The sequence below is a fragment of the Dicentrarchus labrax genome, unplaced genomic scaffold (genome assembly GCF_905237075.1).
Source record: "Dicentrarchus labrax unplaced genomic scaffold, dlabrax2021, whole genome shotgun sequence".
NCBI classification, from domain to species: domain Eukaryota; kingdom Metazoa; phylum Chordata; class Actinopteri; family Moronidae; genus Dicentrarchus; species Dicentrarchus labrax.
The window spans coordinates 6,248,458-6,261,794 of record NW_026136713.1 but is presented as its reverse complement, the minus strand read 5'-3'; the positions used below and the strand labels follow the sequence as shown (position 1 = coordinate 6,261,794).

The following is a 13,337-nucleotide window of genomic DNA, read 5'->3' as shown; positions in this document are numbered from 1 at the left end:
ACAGATGGTACTGTAGAGCTGGTGAGTTAGAGCTAATTGGTCCCGACCCGGACTCTTTCCCTAAACTCAGTGTGACACCAGAGAATGGATCACTGCTAATAACTACTAATGGAAGATTTCACCTGCATGGGTCCTACCAAATGAACTCTGGGGTTTAGCCCAGGATGGTTGTGAGTATGATATTTTGGCTGGCGCAGCAGTTGGCACAGAGTATGAAGGGAGCAGACCTTTTCCATCGGTCAGGGTCTCCTCTGGCTCCTGGAAGGGGTGCTGAGCCAGAAAGGCCTGGGCAGACTCCAAGACTGAGTAGATGAATGGCCCACGAGACTTGACATCCTCCATGAACGCCTGCCGGGACACAACAGAGACGGAAAGAGTGTTTCTAAGTAAAAGAGAATGAAAGACATAAGCTGCTTTCAAACTCAAGTGCTGGTTGAATCGGCATTGTAGACAAGGAAGATGAGTCCTTTAGGCTGTAATAATGACAGCACACATGGTGTGTTCTAGTGCTGAAACTATTCAAACAACCGACAATGAATTGAGAACAATTTTGATCGTCAAATAAAGTTAATCTACCGTAATTCATTTTTAAAGAAAAAAAGCTAATCATAAGCTGGTTCCACCTTCTCAAACAAGGTATTTTCTTCTTTTTTTTCATTGGAAATTAAATATCTTCTGGGCTCTGGGAAATTTGGATGGACATTTTTCACTTTTTTTTACATTAAACAGACCAAGTCACACAGAAAAATAAAATAATCAACAGTTAAAGAGAAAGCCCACTATGAAACACCAGCAAACACTAACCACTGAACTCAAATGACACTGTGTCATTCTAGTGACTTTAAATAGGCTACCAGACAAACAGCAATGGCCAACCGGGGGGAAGGTGGTAAGAAGCAGAAGGTGTTTTGCATGAACTCATTATTCATACAAATTGGTTTATATCCATTTAAGTTGATTAAACAAGATCAAATTTTTCTGATCAGAATCTAGCGTTCAAGGTTAGGGAGTGTGATGCGCTGGGCAGATTGTGAAGCCCTCAGATAAACTAGTATTTTTGGGCCCTGTAAATAAACCTGACTTGAGTTGGCTTCCATTTACCTGCAATTCTCAGTGATTCACAACACGTCCAGTGTGCTAACAAGAACAAACAGTAGGGTTTAGGTCCGACTTCCATTATTCACATTCTGCAGTGGCGTTTTCATTGACCTAGTTCAAGTGATGTATCACCAGTGACCAATGACCACCTGAGTGGAAATACCTGGTACATAAAATGTGGTGATATTTCCAGTATTTGCGAGTTGACGAGGATCACTTGAATGCTCCATTAAGCAACTGACCAGCGCACAACTATGGAGAGAATTTTGTTCCTTTATTATTCAATCAGATAGAATAGATTTGAAACCAAAAAAGAGATATGAGAGCAAAAAAGAGTAAGTGGCAATCAAAAAAAAATGTTTTGAGATCGAAACAGAACAGGTTGCAATCGAAAAAAAAATATGAGTGAACATATTTCTTCAACTTCAATCAAAACTGATGTTTGTAAGTAGAAACATACGACCATTTTGCTTATAAATCAGTCCTCTTTGCTTGCGAGTTCTAAAGTTTTGCTTGCGAATTCAACTGCACTTGATGGGCGGGGCCTACGCTGGTGGACAAGAGAAGAGTTTCTATTGGTTGGTTTGACCTGGCTACGTCTTCCGCATTACACCCACTTCGCCCTTGTGCTGTGCTGCTTAGAGGTAAGTCTGTTGCTATTGAAACATTTCCCGTAAGTAATGAATTGCGCTATATATCGTTGGCTACAGCCTGCCGTACATTCACAACAACAACAACAACAACAACAACAACAACACAAGTAATGAATTATAATGCCCTGCTGCTGCAAGCACACTGATTAGCAGCAACATGGTTGTCTCTGCTAGTCACGGCCTGAGCAGAGTAGCCTAATGAGTGAGTGAATTACAGGGAGGCGTATACAACGTAGGGCTGTGATTTAAACATTTAGTGTTGCATGGTACTCGCGGTGCCAAAACGTCACGGTTCCTACACAACAGTACTACCGTGGATTACTAAACTACCGCTGAACGCGGTGCCAGTTTCCACTGTGTAGCGGGCTGCCGCTACTCCTCCCGGCTCCCGTTCTCGCTACAGCTGTTCTAATGTCAACAAACACAGGTGGCGAATAATTAAAATCAAAAATTGGTCTGATTATACAGATCAGTGGTGCTGAAATTTGCGTTTCTCTTCTATAGCTTACACATTCTACATCTCTGAGGTCAAAAGCATCATTCAGTGTCATTTAAGTCGGACTGTCTGACGCAGCTGCTCCTGTATAGACCAGTAATGCTGGCTGGTTAGAAATATGTGCGCGAATTTGTTAAATTATCATTTTAAATTGTCATTTTAGAAATCCAGCTTTGGATCATTGAGAAGCAACAAATAAATTGGAACTGGGAAATAAGCCACTGTGGCCACAAATGGCAGTCACAGGATAAATGTAAATTACTCAAAAAGTCAGAAAACAGATTCAGTAACATCAGTTACACAAGAAACACAGCAGAAAGAATACATGGGTTACATATAGGATTGACTAAAGACACGCACACACACACTGGCAGCAACCTACTGGCCATATGATATTACATGGCTGTCTACTTGTGCTGAGAGGCTGCAGGCAATAGGAGACCAAATCTATTGGGAGCACTGGTCAGTTGGCCTGCTCACACAGAAGAGCCAATTAGCTGGAGAGCCCAGCTCCACTGGTCCACACTGAAGAGCGCTCCCTATGCAAATCACAGACGAAGAGCTCATTGTGCAAGAAGACACACACACACACATATACATATGCCTTTACTCCACCACAGAACAGATATCCAGAGCCTCCTCAGGGCCTTGAGTAAAGCCAGTGTGTTAACCTTCTACATTCTTCCACACTAATCTTTCTTCTGTATAAAACATACTGCAGGTGTGTGAATGAATGCCAGGGATATCCCCTCTCTTCAAAGTAATTTATTTCGTTGAAGCCAGCGCACTCAATCCTCTTACACTATGAAGAGATTACAATTTCAGCTGAAAATCTACATTACCAGCTGGAATTAGCAGCATTGTGCAGCACAGCAGTGAAAGTGTTTCAGTGTTTTAAAAAAAAAATAATAAAAAAGCACAGGACTAGAGCCCAGCAGGCCTGATAACACCCAGCGAGCAGAGTTAAACAGAAAGCCCCCTATGAAACACCAGCAAACACTAGCCGGAGCCAAGCAAACATGCAAAAGTGTGTAACAGTGAGGAGCTGTGGCATGAGATAAGATTCCCAATGCAACAGTCATGGAGAAAACCTGCTGTCTGCCTTTTCTCTTTTTCCTCGTCTCACACTGTCTCTAATGACAAACAAATTCCCTCCTCAACCTCACATCCTCGCTCCTCCTCACTTCCTTCCTTTCCTGTTCCTTTTTTTTCATCCTCTTTATTCTCTCCATCCTCTCTTTAGCTGCTTTGCTGCCCAAAGAGGAGCTGAGCCACGGATTCCCTGAGCCAGCTGTCATGTTAAAACTTTAATTCCAGCTAAATTTCACACTCAGAGGTTTCGTCTTTGGTTGAAGGAACATTAAGAGCGAAGCCTTCAGATCAGATTAAGATACATTATGCATGGGGTAGAAAAAGTCAGACGAAGAAAATGACTTTATTGACTCTGTCTGAACATGTTGATGGCGTTCCTTTTAACCCCCCCCGACGGTCCCTCTCAACGTACTTCAGACAACACAGAGAAGGATACGTTTTCATTTCATTTTGCCTTTCGCATGAGGCTAAGAAGATTCTGCAGCTGCCGCTGACTCACACAAAATCCCTCCAATTGCCAAGATGCTCAGTTATCCCAACACCCAAACACTTCCCACCCATCTCCCTTGCATCACCACCCCAAATACACATACAGTAACCATGCTCCCAAACCAATACACAAGCAGATGCACACGCAAAACTGTAGCACAGTGGGAACTCAACACACACACAAAAAACCGACATCAGAATAAATCCACTTAAGATCAATAATTCACATTTCTTAAAACGCTTTAATTCTCTATAGAAAACTAGGATGCAATTTCCCTCTCTGCTTTGTCAGAAAAGTTTTAGAGCCACCAGACGCTTGGGAAGCCGAGGCTTCTCAGATAATAAAGGCGTGCTGTGCCCAAAATGGAACATTGGAGAGAAGAGAAGAGGAGAGGAGAGGAGAGGAGAGGAGAGGAGAGGAGAGGAGAGGAGAGGCGAGGCCTCAGTCAAGGGATAGTTGTTGAAAAGAAGAGGAAGTGTGGCTTTAAAGCATGAAAAGCAGACAGGGTGCAGGACAGAAGGGGAGGGATGAGGAGGGACGAGGAGAAAGGAGAAATTAAGAGGGAGAGGAAGGGGGACAGAGGCGACTGCAGGATAATGTTAAGTGTTGTTCTTTTCGTTGTCCTGTTAATTGGGAGTCTGATTTCTCAGTGCACTGGTCGAGGTGGGAGTTGGAGTGGGGTTAAGCGGGAGCCACAAACCTCTCACTGTCAATACAATTCTCCCTTTAGAGACAGAGACACTGCACCAACTGACAGCACAGAAAATTGGAAAGAGGGTGGAAAGGGAAACTCTGCTGTACTTACAGAACCAATTAGAGTGTGTGAATGTAGGCTACTGTATGTGTGTGTGTGTGTGTGTGTGTGTGTGTGTGTGTGTGTGTGTGTGTGTGATCTGCATGTCTACACCAGTCCCAGTTCCTGAACAACAGCATAACTAAGGTGATATACCGGGAGATGAAAGAACATCCCTAGCATCCCAGGTAGCGTCTCTCCAAATACTTCCTGTCACAGTGGAGCACAAGAGAAGTATCCAAAGAGCATCAATTTTAATGGTTTTACCCTTCACACACTTTCAAGTATTTGGATTTTGATTGTCTCCTTGATTTAGATATCATGATGGCTCAATAATATTTTATGGTAATAAATATTCATCAGAAGCATTATTTCCACTATGATTTAGCGACCGCATCAGATTCTGCTTGTTGTCTGGAGCTATTTTTAAACAGGCCAACAATCTGTATGACTAACAGTAAGGCAGACACACACGCACACACACACACACACACACACACACACACACACACACATCACACTGCCTGGCTGCTGGGCATCTCCAGTCTGTACCAACTTTATGAGAGTCTCGGCCAACACAGCACACAGGGCTATATAACATGTCAATTAAAAAGATTTCAGTGGAGAGACTTTCCTCCCTTAAAGACATCCTGGGATTTTTGTTATTGTCCCACCAGTGGATGTCTTAACACACAAGAAAGCCATTTTTTTTCTTTTGATCTGCCCAATAAAACAAACACAATGCTGAAACTCTCTCCAATTATTCTGTCAGCTTGCTAAATTAAGGAAGTCAGATTAAAAGGAACTTGCAACTTGACTGTATGTTTATCTCATGCTGTCAGTGACCAGAGGCTTTCTAGTCAGTGTGTTAATGTAGGTCGAGAGCCTCAAAGACCCTACACATAAATATGTTCCACCCACACAGGTGTTCATGTATAGACCTCTTCTGTAGACTGTATGTGTGGGCATTTAACATTGTGTTTGACTAATAACTCCTGTTAGTTTTGTTGAACCTGAACAATTAACACCTGTAGTTTGGTTCCTTTAGCAAGAATCCCATCATGACCCCAACCATCTTAACCAGACAATAAGATATGAGTGACTGTGCAGGGCTTAAAGGTCCTGCACATACACACAGGTGTTTGGTGTATATTCTTTCATTACTGATAAATAGACCCTTGTTAAATGCACAAAATTGATATTTGCACAATGGATACCTGTCTATATCATACCAAGGCTGCCCAACTTGCACTGGCAATACTGTCTAAATTAAATTAATATATTGCAATATATGATATTTGGTGGACTTTTGGTTATGATGTTTATCTCAAGGTGTGTCGAGGGATGGTTTGGCCGTCATGTGTGTCACTGGGGGTAATTGTGTGCATATGTATGGTATGGTATGGCCTGTGTTGTATGTATTAAAATAAATGTTAAAAATATATATATATGACAAGAAATAAATTACATCAACAGTGATCTTGTTGGTTGTCTTCCTGTATCATTCTTAATATCCATCCATAAAAAAGGTTTTGCACTATTCAGGTGGGGAGAAAAACATCTTAAACAAGCTCTTAAAAGGTCTACATTGTCCTGCGGTAAAAAGGTGCAACCAAACTCACAATAATCTGCCTGTACACACCAACACAGACCTGAGAAGGTGTCCAGGAAGATAAAATAAATCAAACACACATACAGGTAAGAATACAGAGATTAAAGAAGCGTGACGTATGTTGAAAATGTTATTTGATCCGTGTTTCAGTTGAACTCCTATCACTCGAGCTCCTGTCTGTGTCTTGTAGAATTAGTTGACAACCAGTAATCCAAGTCTAATTATAATCCCCAGGTTTTAGAGGGAGTATTGGTTCCCTGACCTCAATATGAGGATAAAAATATTTATTGGAAAGATAAACAAGCGCTGATTTGTGCCATGATCAATAAGGTCTCAGTCTCTAGGTTTGTGAGCTTGTGTGCCCTTCTATCTACACAAGCCCTTGAAGGGATTTACCGTCCAGTTCAAATCACTGAACCGTGGAGGAATTATCTGAGAGGAGGAGGAGGTGGCTCACTGCTGTCAGCAACTCAAACTGATGTTCCCTAAAGCCTTAAACTTGGACAAAAAAAATTACCATTGGGTAATGAGAACATCACAATTTCACCTCTGTGTTTAGTATTTGGTGTGCAATGAGGCTTTAGAGATGATAAAAATGCTGTTTTGTATCACTTTGTTCAGCACACACATCACCGTTAACCCGAGAAACAATCACACAACAAACTAATCCTCATGTGGCTTTGTGTTAATCAAAGTGTTTATTTACCAAATCATGGTTGTACTGTGCAGACTGTGTCTCTCTGTGCTCAAGGGCGTAACTTTGGTTTGAGAAGTGGGGTGCTCATTAAAATGGGGACTTTTAATCCAGTTTCCTGCATTTCTTTATACATTTAGGAACTACAGTAACCTATATAACCCTGGCAAAAATTAATTTGGTCATCATGTTAAATTCTGGAATAGTTTTAAATAAACATAAGGGAAGGCTGTCTTACCTTGTTTTTGCCTTGTTTAACCCACAACTTTAATGAACTTCCCATGTTGAGTTATTCAATTATGTATCAGTGTTAGCCCCAGTGGAAATGATGCTTCAGGATATACAGTATTTTTGGTGAGTGTCGTAGTTACCATTGAGGACATACAGGATACATTTTCAGTATTATTTCTTGGAATGATGCTGTTTAATCACTTTAGCAGAAGTTTACAACCTACACATCCATACACAGAAGTAACATGGTGGGTGAGAACAAAAATGTGTGTCTCATATGTTTTTTCTGCAAAAAAAAAAAATCTCCACATTAATCTCCTCAAAAGGGCCTCTACTCTTTCTACCTCATATGCAAATTAACATATATGCAAATGTTGTTAATTTCTAAAGTTATCCTGGTTTCCAGAAGATGTCTCCAACTTCACTGTAAAGTCAAACCGCAAATTATTGTGACATGCTAGTAGGCCCTATCTTTTAAAATGAGATTCTCATTGAGCACAGAGAAAATGTCACATTCAGCAGATGAATGTGAAACCATCCTTCTAGTGTCAAACTCTGCTCATACATCATTTTGCACAGTGAAGCTGTGAAGCAAACATCCAACTGTAAGTGCTAGAAGAAAAACATATTTTTGAGTGAATGGGGTATTTAAGCATTCAATTAACCACTTATTTCCAGAGAACATGTATTAGAACTAGTCCTTGGCACTCCCAACACACACTGCAGTGCACAACCCCCCACCTCCATCAGTACTATCAATGACAGCTGAACTTGGAGAAAGTTTCAACTATTTAGTATTGACTCAGGCTTGACAATAAACCCAGGATTGATCAATATCTGTGATATCTACACAAGCTGCCACCAGAGTCTCTGTTATCTGTAAACCCCAAATGCTCTATTCTGTTCCTCACCTTCTGTTGCTGCAGTGAAAAAGCATAATCCATAAAACCACACTGCTCCATGTGTTTTTCTACATGTTCACTTTCTCCAGCAACAACAAATTCACCTACTTATCACGCAGTTCAAACACTGCCTTCAAAACCATTGGCCTCTCAACTCCCAGTCTCTCACATTTCAATGACAAAGCCATCACACGCATTGCACAGATCATAGCGCATGACCCTGGGCACACCCTCAATCCATTTATCAAACTGCTCCCATATGGATGCAGTTATAGTACTGCAAAGTGGAAAAGAGAACACTGTACTGTAGTAGGAGTCTTGTCCCCTCTGTCACACACAACACTAAACACTCTACCCCTGTGAATACATCTATGTATGTCTGTTTTTATATCTGCATGTTTACAGACTCAACTATAGACTCAATTTATCTGAGTACATGTGTGTTTTTGTATGGCTGTATCTTGGTCTTGAGTGAGTAGACATACCTTGGACAGAATAAAGACTAATATTTGCACTGCAGAGGTAGTATCATCTACATTACCTGGTGGAACTCCCTCTGGTGCTGGACGGCCCCCACGTCGCCTCCTATGGGCAGCTGCTCCGACAGCTCCTCGTCCTTGGCTGTCAGCCATTCTATGATCTCTTGCAGAGAGAGTTGAAGCTTCCCGCTGTTGTCTGAGAAGGCCTCTAGCCGCACCCTGCCAACACATGCACACAGAGTTAGTTTAGCAAACAGTAACATTCTCCTGCTGCAGGTGAAATTTGGTCACTACCACCCATTATCCAGAATGTCAACACAGTATTAGCTTTGTTAACATCCAGAACTGAAAACGGCATCAAAAGATGTCAAATATATAAGATTTAAACCTTCAATTGAGAGCCAATAATGATACATAGGTTGTCAGCGACCTGTTCATAGTGGAAAGTGGAATAAAATACAAACTTAACACAATTTACGTCCTAGGACCTTGTCTTTCATTTGGGAAACTATATCAAGTTGCAGATGTCTTCACGTCAAACTGTCAGAATAAACATTTGAAAGGGCCTTGGAAAGCTTGCTTTGAAAAGGTCAGTGCTTTGCTGTTGAGCGAGTTACGTAGGAGACAAATAGCTTGAAATCTGTCACGCTGTGCTGAACATGGCACTCTGGACGATGCTGTATCTGAATGCTGTGCTGTGTCATCATTGAGTTTTGAACAAGTATAAAGCGTGTGCATGGGGTTGTAGTAAGCCAGATACTCGGGCTCTAAAGCGTTTGGAGATGTCCTTTTCTTAACATTTTAAAACCAAAAAGATTGGTAACAAATTGGTAAGAAACGTAAGGAACATATTAAACAGTGGGGTTGTCTGCTTTATCTGAAACAGCAGAAATAAACATGTTTACAGCCTGGTACATAAAACACATATATTTAACGCTATATTCCCTGTTGTTGATGACTGTATGGGGGTTGAATTTTTATAAAACCCGGTTTAAATTATATTGACACTTTAAGTTATGAATAATTAAGTGCATGACTGCTTTGAGTGACAGGTGGCTGTTTTCATCAACCAGGCTTCATTCAGCCTGCCTCACTTCACCCACACTCCACATCTTTGCCCATTATTGGATTAGCCGGGAGCCGTCAGAGAACAGCTCTTCAGAAACCTATAGGTGACAGGCTCAGTACTTTGGCATAATATCATGTAGCCATCAAGACCATATTTAAGACCCTTTTCCATGGTTCTTGTAATAAAAATTAAAAAAAAATTCATGGAGATAATTTTAGCTAAATACATAAAAATCTGACAGGTTGCTTTTGTCTACCTCTGTCTAAAATCAGGGATCCATTTCTAAGAATTGTGACGGTAAATCTGCCACCGTTATCATTATATGTTATTAGTTTATTGTATATTATATATGCTGAGCAAGAACAAAAAGTTTGGGTGACAAACGAGCCAAACCATGCATTACCACTATCCAAAAACTTTTTTTTTTTCATAATACAGGACACTATAGAGTATAGCTACCTTCTGTGTTAAATCACAATGCAGAAGTCCCAGCAAAACAAACAGATAGTCCGTATGTCGCGGCACATGGAAGACAAGATGAGAGACACTGAGTCACAGGTAACTGTTGCAGCAGGTTTGTTGGAGTAAATCAGGAACAAATATCAGACAGAATTTATCTGCTTGCCACCTGCCAGCAGCATGAGAGATGTCTGAGGGAACCACTGCTCTTGTATCAGTGGCACAGCTGGCTCTAAAGGGCAGTGTGAAAGCATCCCAGTGTTTCAATTACACACCAGAAGCCAGCACTCAAACATCATTATTCCTGCACATCACAATTTGCCAGCACTGTCACATCAGACATGATGAGTAGGAGCGAGAGAAAGAGTCAGACAGAGAAACAGATAGTCTAAGTGTCACTGCTCACAGTTATGAGGGAGGGAACGTTACAAAAAAACTTAATTTGACTGATATTCAGATGAAAGCCAAAGGGAAGTCAGAGGAACACTTTAAGATTTCTAAGTCTAAATGTAGTCAAACAGAGTAAATCACAATGATGCTATTCTGCAAAACATATGGTTATAGTATGCACCAGCACCATTAGCATTCCAATAGCAATGCCATGTTAGCAACTGAAAAGGAACTGTAAGGCAATTTCCTGCAACCTGAATTTGGGACAGATGAGTTCTGACACATGAGGGATTAGGTATCACTTCAGGGGTGCTGGCTGAATGCAGACATGTGGGAAAAGCTTTGAGACGTTACGGGGGAAAAGACGGAAAGGTGAAATCAAGCTTGTAAGTGCACATTTCAGAATTGATAGGCCTCTTTGTTCAGCCCTATGTCAGTAAACTTGTGTGAAGCAGACCATGCTGTCCCCTAACCCTCTTGTTGCCCCTCCAGCTCAGCTTGTTGTGGTAGTTGAATCCGAGAGGAACTGTTTTTCCGTGGCCCCTGCAGAACAGGCTCTTCATAACAGGCGTGAATACACACATTCAAATACAACATACACACACACAGTAAAGAGAGTTCAAATCACAGCGAACCCTGGCCTCGGATACATCTAAGTAAGGTCATCCATCAAAGGATGACCCTGGCACTTTTGCAGAGAAGTTTCAAAAACGCTTCAAACCACAAAGGAGACCTTCGATTCACACACTGATAGAGAAAAACATGCACAAACACACACACACACACACACACACACACACACACACACACACACACACACAGCTCACAGTACACTCTCCCATCACTGCTGCTTCCATTACACACAGAAGGTGAGACAAATAGAGCACTGCCAGTGCTGTAATGGAATCGCAGTCACATGGTGGGTGCTGCCAAGAACAGCTCTTACCCTGCTAAACTGTAGAGAGGCCAGGCTAAAGGTTTGCCAGTATAGGAGGCTGACTGATGCTATTCTATCTCCAGTGGAAATATCGTGATATCAATTTAAGTGCAATTTATGGGCCAAGGGCTGTATTAGATTAGAAGATGCCAGAGATTTTGAGTGTGTGTGTGTGTGTGTGTGTGTGTGTGTGTGTGTGTGTGTGTGTGTGTGTGTGTGTGTGTCCAGAAATGTAGTGAAGAAAGGTTTGAAAGAGGACATGGGTAGGATGCTCTTTTATCTTTGTAAAGACTCATTTGAGTTAACCTTAGTTAACTCAAATTAGTCAGTATTAATAGATTTTTTTTTAGCACACTGGGTTGACAGCAACAAGCTGTAAACACAACACGGGCATTTTACCACCTTATAAAGTTGCAAATTTGTTAGCAAGCAGTTGCCTATTTTTAGTTTAAATTCAGCAGACATTTAGCAACATTAATTGTCATTAAGATTGTGTTTTTGGCCAACTGGTCTCCACTATTTCCTGAGGAAAATATTGGAATTATTTAACTGCTAAATGCTCCACTATGTTCTCTTAACTCTTAACTTTCTGTAGTTTGGTGCTGTAGTGTGTATTGGGTTTATCAGAGCTTTTCCACCATTTTATTATCTGTGGGTTCATCACTAAGAGTAGTATAGTATATTGTAGTTTGACACATTGTTGAAGGTACAGTGAACAAAATTGAGCACCAGACATACAATTTAGTATATCAATAATAACTCAGGGTTATTATGTGCAGTTTAGAAAAAAGAGTTAGTGTATAAAGATAATTCATCTCTCTCTCTCTCTCTCTCTCTCTCTCTCTCTCTCTCTCTCTCTCTCTCTCTCTCTCTCTCTTCTCTCTGTCTCTCTCCCCTCTTCCTGTCTACCTTCAGCTCCCTCTATCCATTAAAGGCATACAAAGCCTGACATATTTTTCAGGTTTTTTAAAAGTTTAACACTCATGCCCTTCAGATATTTCATTCTTTTCACAACACTTTTCAATCAAAATTTAGGACAAAAGAACTCCAGCTAATCTTTTAACACACTTGTTCTAACTCAAAACCACTTCTGTACACACGTGAGTTCATTCGTTCACTTTTCATATTTCATAAAAACATTCCATTAAAATAAAGAGTTACTCTGTCAGTTACTTTTTCTGATTGTCCTAGGTTATATCAGTACTTTTAAACTAGTGTTAATTCATCAAATATCCTAAATGTAAGTTACCAGAGTCGCTGAAGGGTTTGTGTGAGTGTGTGTATACGGAGTATTATATGTTGTATTGTAGGCTTGGAGAAAATTTTATGTCCAACAGAGGAGTAATATTAGACAGTTCTGTGTTCTTGAAGTGGGGAAAGAGGGAAAGGGATTAATCTTCCGTAGTACTTGGGTAATGAGGAGAAACAGAAGATTATTTCTTGGTTGGCAGGTAGGAGGGTTTAAAGAGGGCAGTCAGCATTAGAAACAAAGAGTGTTGCCAATTCAGTAGATCCGATAATATGATTCTCCACACAATGTGCAGTTCCCATCAAAAATCGCAGGAGCCAAAGGGTCAAAAGGAATAATCAAACCCGCTCTTGGTGTGTTAGCAACAGTTGTCCTTGAATCTGATGTAGCTTAGGGTTTGTTAACACCAGTAAAATCTTGCAATGACTTCAGAATCAACATAGATTTATGCTTCCTTGACTTGACCTGCACACACTCCCTGACAGATGTCAAAAATAATCACCCTGTCCTCTGCTGGGACACACCCACTCCCTCACAGCAATCCTCTGCTGTGCAGTAAAAGAGTTTCCTGTTTGTATGACTGGCTGCTACAAAACATTTTGATTAGTGCAGCTTTCAGAATCAGAACATTTTAGCCTTTAGTCTGTTTTCTGGAATTGGAGTTGGTTTTAGGGCTGGGTTAAGGTTCACTTC

At 41.0% G+C, this 13,337-nt stretch overlaps 1 protein-coding gene across 1 annotated transcript in view; it reads right to left on the bottom strand.

The window, feature by feature from the left end:
* Positions 1-13,337, bottom strand: part of drp2 (dystrophin related protein 2) — a 150,281-nt gene that overhangs the window by 45,388 nt on the left and 91,556 nt on the right. Inside the window, exons 3-4 of the mRNA XM_051421103.1 lie at positions 8,603-8,759; positions 228-348 (exon numbers count right to left, since the gene is read on the bottom strand). Coding sequence (XP_051277063.1) covers positions 228-348; positions 8,603-8,759 — 278 coding nt within the window. The remainder of the gene's footprint in view (positions 1-227; positions 349-8,602; positions 8,760-13,337) is intronic.